The sequence below is a fragment of the Numida meleagris genome, chromosome 5 (genome assembly GCF_002078875.1).
Source record: "Numida meleagris isolate 19003 breed g44 Domestic line chromosome 5, NumMel1.0, whole genome shotgun sequence".
Classification (NCBI taxonomy): domain Eukaryota; kingdom Metazoa; phylum Chordata; class Aves; order Galliformes; family Numididae; genus Numida; species Numida meleagris.
Window position 1 is genome coordinate 55,296,324 of NC_034413.1, and position 10,451 is coordinate 55,306,774.

General features: G+C 36.6%; 1 protein-coding gene across 2 annotated transcripts in view; it reads left to right on the forward strand.

Annotated features, from left to right (window-relative positions):
- FAP (fibroblast activation protein alpha) overlaps positions 1–10,305 on the forward strand; it is a 41,614-nt gene extending 31,309 nt beyond the window's left edge. For both annotated transcript variants that reach the window (XM_021398587.1, XM_021398586.1), the window contains 6 exons: positions 863–917; positions 1,647–1,746; positions 4,771–4,835; positions 6,128–6,200; positions 6,468–6,541; positions 8,216–10,305. In XM_021398587.1, coding sequence (XP_021254262.1) covers positions 863–917; positions 1,647–1,746; positions 4,771–4,835; positions 6,128–6,200; positions 6,468–6,541; positions 8,216–8,317 — 469 coding nt within the window. In that variant the 3' untranslated portion in view covers positions 8,318–10,305. The remainder of the gene's footprint in view (positions 1–862; positions 918–1,646; positions 1,747–4,770; positions 4,836–6,127; positions 6,201–6,467; positions 6,542–8,215) is intronic.

Sequence of the window (10,451 nt, forward strand, 5' to 3'; positions counted from 1 at the left end):
AGGGAAATTAGTCTGAATTGTCACTTGGACATAAAATGCCAGAGACAGAGGGAATCTGATTCTGCAGTTGCAAAATTTGCTGAGACAAGCTGTGAAAAAATGACCTCAGACTTCACACTTCCCAATTTTCTGTCAGCACCTAGACTAAATTTTTATTCAGTTAAATGCATTGCATTCCATCTTCCTGATCTAACACATGGTTTAAGATGCAAGATTTTTAGAGAAAATCAATCATATGCTTTAGTGGGAAGATCTTGGAGGGGCTTTTACTATAGGAGGAACCCCACGGGTGAAGACAGCAATATAACAAAGCTGAATCACTTTTTGGCTTATCTAACTTGGTTCCGCCCAGATTGTATTGGATATTTTAGGTATTGCCTGTCATTTGTGCTTGCCCTAGTAAAATAAGGCTAACAGCTGCTGATATCTCCTGGGATGTATCTGAACCTATTTGTTTCTCTCTCAGTCTTGACCCAGTAATTTCCTTTCCTTAACGTATGAAGCTCAGTTTGGAGAGTCAGGACAATATATCCAGGTACATGCTAGGTATAAGAAAAAAACAACTTTTTACAAGAAGACAGTTGTCTAGAGTCCTCATTTTATCCTCTGGAGCAAAAACTGTTATGTGAATGAAGTATTCATTTGGCTATTTTTATTTATTGCTGAAAAAATCTTCCTTTCTTCTGAAATGTCTGTTAGTTGAATGCTTTGTACAAATCAGGTTTGCTATGCAGATTGTCAATTCGCTGGAATTGGTACGATGTTTGAAAAAAGTGAGAAAATATTTTTTGCTGATTGGCTATAGCATTAACAATTTTGTTTTGCAATGATGTATTTGTTTCTATCATATTCTTTTCCACAGGAAATTTATAGAAATGGGTTTTATTGATGAGAAACGAATAGCAATATGGGGCTGGGTAAGTGGTTTATCTTTTTATTTTTATCTATCTGGAAATAATCCTGTAGTATAATTACATATAATTCTTCTTTATTCCTCTCTCAGAAAGAGTTGGCTTAAGACAACTTTAGGGGCAGTGTAAATGTCACACAGCCCCCTTATAGAGAATTTTAAGTTGTTCAGGCCATCTGGCTCAATTGTTCATCATGAATATCTAGATAAAGAATGCACAAACATTACTGGAGCCCTGCTTCCTAGCCTGCTTAGTATCTTTAGTGTAACAGAATTGCAGGCGAGCAAGATGATAAGCAATGCCTAAGGGACTTGTGGATTAGGGATGGTACTGTAAGGAATGCCAAAGGGAACTGGAGGCCAGACAAGTTACCACTTCTACTCACTCTCCAGGTAAATCAGTATTGATTAACCAGCAGTAACAAGTAAGCTTACAAAATAAACTGTTATGATAGCCACTCATTAACACTTTCCAATACTTTTGTCTTTATACATGTTCATTTTCCTCTGATTATCATTCAGAAAGACCATGCATCTTTTTACTGTTTGTCTTTTCCAGGAGGCTTACATCAGATTCATTTAAAACCAAAATGTAAAAAAAAAAAAAAAAAAAAAAGCTTCGTCCTCTGTGCATTTAAAGCAAAATACTTAGTTTGAAAATAGTTTATATGAGTTTGATCTGGAGAACAAAATGGTACTTCACAATAATTTTAAACTGTCTCTGATTTCTTCCTAGTCCTATGGTGGATATGTAACTTCTCTGGCACTTGGATCTGGCAGTGGAGTATTTAAATGTGGAATAGCTGTGGCTCCTGTTTCCAGCTGGGAATATTACGGTATGGAAACTTGTCATAAAAGCTGACTTGGAAAGAGAAACAGCATTTAATGACTTTCTAAATGAATTCATTGCAAGAGAATGGCAATATGAAACTTAAAGGCGTTGCAATTACCTAGACATAAAACTCTTAAGACCTTAAGTTTAACATTTTCCTTACTGAAAATAACAGACTGCAATTGACAGTTTGGAACAGATTTTGTCACAATTCCAAATGCACATCTGTAAGTGTAAGGGTGTAAAGCCCTCTCAATAAACCACCATACTCTGAAGTGCTCTCCTTGAAAAAAAATCCTGTTAAAATTGCATCACTGAGTTCAGAAACAGCTGAACTTCTTTTCTACCTGTAATGTAGTCACAGTGCGCTTCAACTTCATCTGCAAATGAGCTCTGTCAGGATTGACTATCACTGATGATTGCAAAGCTTCTTCCAAAAAGCAGTGAAAAAGAGAAGGACACAGTTATGTCTGAATTCCTATTTTTTATTTTTAAATATTTACCCTTTAGATTTTCCTCAGCCACACCCCCACTGTTGTTGTGTTATAAGACATATTTTTCTTAATGTTTATTGACTCCAAACTGTTCTGAAGAAGCCCTGGGAGTATAATCTCAGGGCCGTACTGCATGAATAAAGCAGATGCATACTCATACTTGCAGACCTGCTAGATTTTGGCATGGTGTAAAGGAACCTTAGTGTAAAAAAGAATCGTGCCATGCATGTTTTCAGTGAGCAAAATGTAGCACTTTGAACACATTTACTTAGCATATGGTCGTTTGCTAAGAAGTCTTGGTTATGAGAAAAAATTTTGGTTAAATGGAAAGGATTGCTTCCCTGACTGCTAGAACAGACATTCCTTGTATTTATGGTGTTTTGCAAACAAAGGAGAAAACATTTGTATGACACAGGAAGCATAGCCTTCATGTTTTTACTGGCATGAACATTTTTTGAAGACATTTTCACTCATGATCTCAAAATTATTTCTAGAATGCAGGCATTAAGCACTATTTTTGCAAAAGTCTCACTTCACTTGAGTTTTCAAGGAGTGTTAAAGAATCTTGCTAAAAGCACATTGTAAAATCTAGACAGGCAAAGGTACTCCCAAAGGAAGGAAGGAAGGAAACAGAACAAAGTCATTAGTCATGAGTTTTGGCAAACAGAACATGTTAATATTATTGTGAGCTATGTTAGGGGTAAAACTACAGGATGCTACATATCTGAGACTCCAAGCAGATTTGTAATGCCAGAGGATGTACTGGCTCCTAGAGCCTCTAAATATAGTCTTGGTTTACTTTAGGTGCACAGATTAGAGTTTGAAACATAATTTTTTTCTAAAACCCTCCCCTCACCTCCATTTTCTGTCAGAGTTAACGCAGCAGCTGAACAATAATATGGCAAATAGCATTCAGGGACAATGTATAGTTAAAAGCATTAAATATGTGACTGCTTTATTAAAATTCTGAATCTATCTCTTTTTTTCTTCAGTAATTGACAAGCTGAATCTTCCCCTTAGTCATTATGACGCTGTTCTTGCTGACCTCAGTGGACTTGTTGTAGCTATACTGGTAGAAGAGAGTGGAGAATTTGGCTCAAAATGCTGTAGAAATGCCAGCCATTCCGAAAGAGTTTATTTTATTGAAAACTCAAGCCCAATATGGTTGTTTGACACTGTGTTGACAACAGATATTGCACATTTTCTGTTTTCATTGAACGATAAAGGATTTTGATAAAAGACAAGCTACTTAGGTTTTTCTGCACTTAGTTTGTTAGAAATTATCTTCAGGAGACTTACTTCTCTGTTTAGGAAGGCACAGGGAGACTTGGAATGTTATCAGTGGATATAAATATGTGAAGGGAAGGTGCAAAGAGGATAGAGACAGGCTCTTTTCAGTGGCGCCCAGATAAGAGACAAGGGGCACAAAGTCAAACACAGGAGGTTAATCTGGAAACACTTATTTATTGTGTGGGTAAAGCACTGGCACAGGTCGTCCTAAGTGTTTGTGAAGTCTCCCACTCTGAAGATAATCAGAAGCCATCTGGATATGGTCAACACAGTCTTGAACAACCAATTCTAGAAGACCCTGCATTAGGAGGGGGATAGGACCAAATCACCTCCAGAGGTCCCTTCCAACCTCAATTCCTTGCTAATTGCAATGGCCACCACTTCTATTATGTGAGAGAAAGATGCCAGCTTTTCATCATCAAAAAGCCCAGACTGCAATAAATAAACAAAATTCTCATAATACTGCAGCTTGACAACTCAATATTTGCCAGTTACTCTTTCAATGATAGTTATAAATAATGTTCTGGTAGTGACAGCTGTTACATCAGTTTTACACAGATTTTCATAACTGCTCTCAGTTAAATTACAAACATACAGGCAGCTCAAAGGAAGTTGTTCCTAATGGTATCTTGGTGTTACATACTGTTCAGTTATTTGTGCTTGTTTTTATTTTCAGATCCATTAACAATCTTCATTGTAGTTAGACAAAGGAACTGGGCAAAGACTGAAAAGCAATTGTAATGTTTTTTCAGTGGAAGCCTCTATCTTTTCCTGTTCCCCCATAAGTATTTCTTATTTCTTATCAGTAGGAAAAAGAAAAAAAAAATTTCTTCCATATTAAGTGTAAATACTCATACACATCCCAGTCTGGAATTCTGTTCTGCATTTTTTTTTTTCAACAGTAGACTGTGTGATCTTTCCACCACACTGAAATTATTCAACAACTTGACTCATTCAACTGACTTCAGGCATTCAAAACAGTAGCATAAAGTAGCATCAGTTAATTATATTTATCCACAAAATCTTCTTTCTGCAGATGAGTATCAAACCACTATTTCTGCAAGGACTGTTAGGAGGAGATGTATTAACTATCCTTCGTATTTTTTAATATGATTATATTTTTTGTATTATGAGGAAATCAAGCAGAACAGATATAGTTAACATAAACATTCAATTTTCTATGCGTCACTGGAGGCACAATCTGGATTCTTTATCTATAGCTTTTTTTTTCTTTAATATCACAGCGTCTATCTACACAGAACGGTTTATGGGTCTTCCTGTAGAGTCCGATAATCTTGAGCACTACAAGGTGAGAATTCTTCCTTTTTCATTTGCCTTAAACCTGAATCACACTTCCATGGATAAGCAGAATAGTGAAAAAATAATGATGCCAGCTCATATAAAGGCACCCCTATAGCAGCTAAAGCTGCTGCTATGGAATTCATATCTGTAGTTACTCGTGGTTTTGTATTTATCAGTCCTAGGTATGATAAATTGTAGGATTCTTATTTTTTCATTGGACAAATCTGTCTGTTTTGACACTGCAAATCATTAACTTAGGAAAGAACTCATGATAGAGGTTAAAATGTTGATGTTTACTAGGTTTTGGTTGGTAATATTTGCTATGGTATGCAAGCTGCTTCATGCCAGTTTAGCTGTCTGATAATAATGTCTTCAGACTAAACAGTCAGAACGTGTTCCCCTACAGGAACAGATTGCATTTTTGCTTTTCTTCACATTGATAAGAAGTCTATAGCTTCCTCTAGCAGCGCACATACCAGCTCTCAATACAGACAAGCCTGAAATAAACCCAGGGAAGTTAGAGAAAGTATTCTATTAAGGATTTTGTATCATGATCAGAGGGCTGGAGCATCTCTCTTATGAAGAAAGGCTGAGGGAGCTGGACTTGTTCAGACTGGAGAAGAAAAGGCTTCTGGGGAGACTTCATTGCAATCTTACAGAACTTGAAAGGAGCTTACCAAGCAGGAAGGGGAAACAGACTTTTTATGTGGTCTTATAGGACAAGACAGAAAGGCTTTACACTAAAAGAGGGGAGATTTAGGTTAGATGTTAGGAAGAAATTCTTTACTCAGAGGGAGGTGAGGCCCTGGCACAGAGCTGCTCAGGGAAGCTGTGGATATCCCATCAACGGAGGTGCTCAAGGCCAGGTTGGATGAGGCCCTGGGCAACCTGATCTAGTGAGTGGCAATTTTGCCCACTACAGGGGATTTGGAACTAGATGATTTCTAAGGTTCTTTCCAACCTAAGCCATTCTATGTTTCTATGTTCTCAGTGTCTATTCTCCAGCCTAATCCAAATGGCAGCAATGTTCAATATCAAACTGCCCTTGCAGAGCTGCCCTGTGTAGCCAGGAATTACAGTGTTCAGAGAATGACACATGGTGGGTACTGTGCTTTTTGTGAAGTGGCCATAAATGTATTTAGTTTCTATTAATCTCAGATTGAGATGAAGTCACTGCTGTCTTTATTATGCCAGTCCAAATGTTTGATTGCTGTTACACTGGCTAATTTAAGCCTTTCAGCTCCATGACTTAGTAGTTTACATTGAAGCTGCTGAACTGTTCACTTCTCCTCTCAACAGAATTCAACTGTGATGGCAAGAGCAAAGAACTTCCAAAACGTTGAGTATCTTCTCATTCATGGAACAGCAGATGGTGAGGTTTGCAAATGGTAGTACAAATACAGAACCAGAATCACTTTGTTTGAAAAACATTAAGCATCTTTATGTGCCTTTGATTAGGATCAGTACTTAGATCTTTGGTAGAGTTCCATACAACATACTATTAGATGCTTGCTCATTCTTGGTTATGTCAACTGTATTGCTTGATAATCAGTGGACACAACTTAATGCACTAGAATTTTATGCTTTGTGGTATTTACACATTTCAACAGCCAGTGTTTTTTTTTTTTCCCTTTTTCAGATAACGTACATTTTCAGAACTCAGCACAAATTGCAAAAGCTCTGGTTAATGCACAGGTGGATTTCCAGGCAATGGTAAATAACAGACTATTTTTCAATTTGAACAGTGGTTTATAGCCTTATCAATAATTTTATCTGATATTTATTGATGTTTTTAAGAACCCAGTTCAACAAAATCTGGCAATTATTACTGCTTTTTTTTTACTGTTTACAAATCATTTATTCTTCAAAGGATTTGTTTCCTCTTCCCCTCGAACTTCTCTCTGGATTTTAACAGAACTTCTCTCTTATCTAGTATAACATAGAAGCTTTTAAAATGAGCCAGGGAGAAGAATGAGAATCCAACCTCTTTCTAAAATTTGATGATAGCTAATAAAAGCAAGGAAGATGAAAGAGCTGGCTTCTGGGTCAAAATTGTCAGTGATTCTGATGAATTCTATATTGACTTTACATGTGTGTGACAGGCAGAATGTGGAAAAAAGAAAAAAGGGAATGAGGTATCCAAGTAATATATTGAGGACATGAAAAAATAAATGAGTTGTCTACAAGATTTGGCAGGGGAAGAACATGCAGGCAAACAGAAAAACACATAGGCAAGAAGTTAGAGGATATAAATGAGGAATGGACAGAGGAAAAGTAGCATTGATCTGTGTATTAATCTATTCTTCTGCACCTTCTTTCTCCAGACTAGTGACAAAAGTATCCGTGTGCTATCAAACGTATTAGCCTTCTGCTTCAGACCACTTTCCCAGGTCCATGAACACCCTGAACATGGATCAGACATGGGTCCCCCTGTTCTTGATATTTCTACAAATGAATTCAACATTTCCTGAGTTCACTGATACTTAGCAAACCTGGGCCATTTCTCAAGTATCTGGAAAAGTACATGGAATACTGTGTGCAGTTTCAGTCATTATTGTTCAGCTGTAGTGGAGTTTAAATAGTGTTAGGATGATCTGGGGAACATCGTTGACTTACTTTATGAAAGCAAAACATTATTAGTCTAGTAAAATAAAATCTGAAAAACTATGTGATTGCTGCCTGTGAATACAATGGAGGACAACTACAGAGGAAAAAAGAAGGCAGTTGAAGCTAAAAGACAGTTGACACAAGAACAAATGGAAGTAACTGCTCACAAACACAATGAGGTTGAAAATCAGAAAAAATTATTTTAAAACAGTTAGGCTTCGGAACAGTCAGAAGTCAGGGGAGCATGGCAAAAAAAAACAGTCTGCTTTTAAAATTGTGGCTAATACAATCAGTATAAAGGAATCAGACTTTACATTCCAAAGGTGTCTCTTACTCCTTAAATGGGCAGACAGAACAATTCTGCTCTTGACAGTATCATTGAATGAGTTGGGTTGGAAGGGATCTTAAAGTCTGCCTAGTTCCAACCCCTGCTGTGGGCAGGGTTGCTGCCCACTAGATCAGGCTGCCCAGGGCTCCAGCCAACCTGGCCTTGAATGCATTCAGGGATGGGGCAACCATAGCTTCTCTGGGCAAACAGTTCCAATGCCTCAACTCCAAGTAAAGAATTTCTTCCTAACATCTAAACTTCCTAAAACTCCCTTCTTTCAGTTGAAAATCATTCCCTTCTATCCTATCCTATCAGAGCATGTAATAAGTTATTTATTTGAGGCATGCATTTTCTTCCATATGGTAATACAATAAAGTTCTTGCATTTTTTAATTATTGCAGAATTGAAGAGAGAATGTGTGTTTTATGACTTTCTTTTTCTTTGTTTTTCAGTGGTACACTGACCAGAACCATGGAATTCCAGGACTTTCCAGCAAACATCTCTACACACATATGACCCACTTCCTCAAACAATGTTTTTCTTTGTCAGAATAGGTAGGCTACTCAGAGAATGCTAAGTCATCTGATACATCTCTGAGAGAATGCCGTGATAGTAGTGCCCAGGTTGTATCACTTTCAGGTAAATTGATATGAGGATCTCTGAAGTTTATAATTTGATATTTACATCCATTTTTGAGATTGTATATTAGCAGATGTTACGCTAATACGTGTTTTGGCACATTTAACACCTGTTTGATAGCAAAAAATAAAATCAGAATGTAACATGGCATGTGCATTTATTGCCATCTTGCTTAAACTACATTCGGCATTCCAAAGATAGGTGGTCCGTTGCAAAGGCATGCTGCCAAATGAATATAATTACATTTGTTAACTATAACTGTAAAATGGGCAGGGACAAAGAAAGCAGTGCAAGTAACTAATTAACATCCTAACAAGAACTAGTTTCTCAGAATTTATATATATTTCCAGTTTATTGGAAAGAATCCAAGCAGAGATAGGAACATAATATTTGAAGCTGTAGTATGGATAATTATTGAATGCTCTATTCAAATTACATTCAGCTCTTATTTGAAGCCCTTGTTCTGTATTCAGGTTTAAATGTGGAAGCAGGGCATTCACAATACCTATTTTATCTCAGTGTTTTTTTATGCCTGGTTTGAGAATATGTTAGGCATTTCAACCTGTTTTTACTCATCACCTCAACATTCACGTTAATTTTAATGTCATTCATCCCAGACTGGAGAGGAAAGAATCAAAGAAATATGCAGGCTTTCTTTGTTTAGTTTCCAGTTAAATTATTTTAGAGCATCCTGTAAAAACTCTGGAGGCTAATAATGATTGGATCACATATATTCTTTTAATTAGTAATTAAAGGAGTCCAGTCATAATATAAGAATATGAACAAGATAATTGGCTGGAGATCCATTTTAGAAGGTCACATTTAAAAAATTCTGAGTTAGCCTAATGCATAAGAACTGTTGTCTGTCTAACATAGTATCTCAGCTCTGCTATTATCAAGTAAGTTCAAAATAACCTGAAAAAATTGTGGAGTAGAATTCCCACAAAGAAAGAAAGAAAGAAAGAGAGAAAGAAAGAGAGAAAGAAAGAAAGGAAGAAAGGAAGAAAGAAAAACAACCTGCTTCCTAACTCCCAGATATTGGTTGTTGCTTGTGGAAAAGCAAGGCATTTCATTCGACCCTTGACAAAAACATGGGGTTTAGCCAAAATAATTAAAATGTAGAAGTGATTTGCTATGTAACGGCTTCCTTCATTTTGTTAATGGCAATATCAAATCTGATTTTCTGCACATGAGAACATTTCTCAGACGTCGTTATGTAAATGTAGTTGCCAAGCTGTTTGTAATGGTTAAATTATACTTTGATGGGAACTCTTCAGAAAATACTCAATTAGTTCAGGTTTTGTTGGAAACACTGCCAATTATGTGACGTTAATGAGCTTTTTGTTAGTAATGTAATTAAAATGCAACTGCTATAATGGTTAAAGGAAAAAATTACAGCTCTAAGAAAGTTAATGTTAAGCAAATATAACATAAAGTAGGGCTAATTAGATGTTGATTATATGGTCCTATGTGCATTTGCTGTAAACAGCAATACTGTCAGTGATCTGATTATTCTACAAATAAGGAATACAATTCAGTTGAAATTACTGAGATTTAACGCTCATTTTTGAAACAACCCCACAAAAACTACTGCAGATTTGTGGTGAAAGAGAATAAAATCAGGGTCTTGCAGCAGATGTTTAAAGGCTTTAGATACCTGAATAAGTCAGTGGGAACCCAGATCAATTTTCAGAATGCATGGTGTCAAGCTCATGTTAATCATTAAGTTCTCTGATTGTGCAGCCTTATACCACTGTGGATACTACAAGTAATAACATTATACAGTGCACTGTTTACACCTTGACCAGAGATCTGTAGTCAAAAGCTTCTGGAGTTATTTGAGATAAGGGACATTTGTGGAAACTGTGTCAAATAAAATAACAGAAGGTACCTTTTTTCCCAAGGAGTGTATTAGCTGTTTCATCATTTATTTGTCCATATGCCTGTTTATTTCGTGAGGGGATCAGAGAACACATCTTCTATACTGTCCACCATCTACCTGGGCTTATGGGAAGCAGTTGTGGGGATAAACCATAAAAACTTTTATTT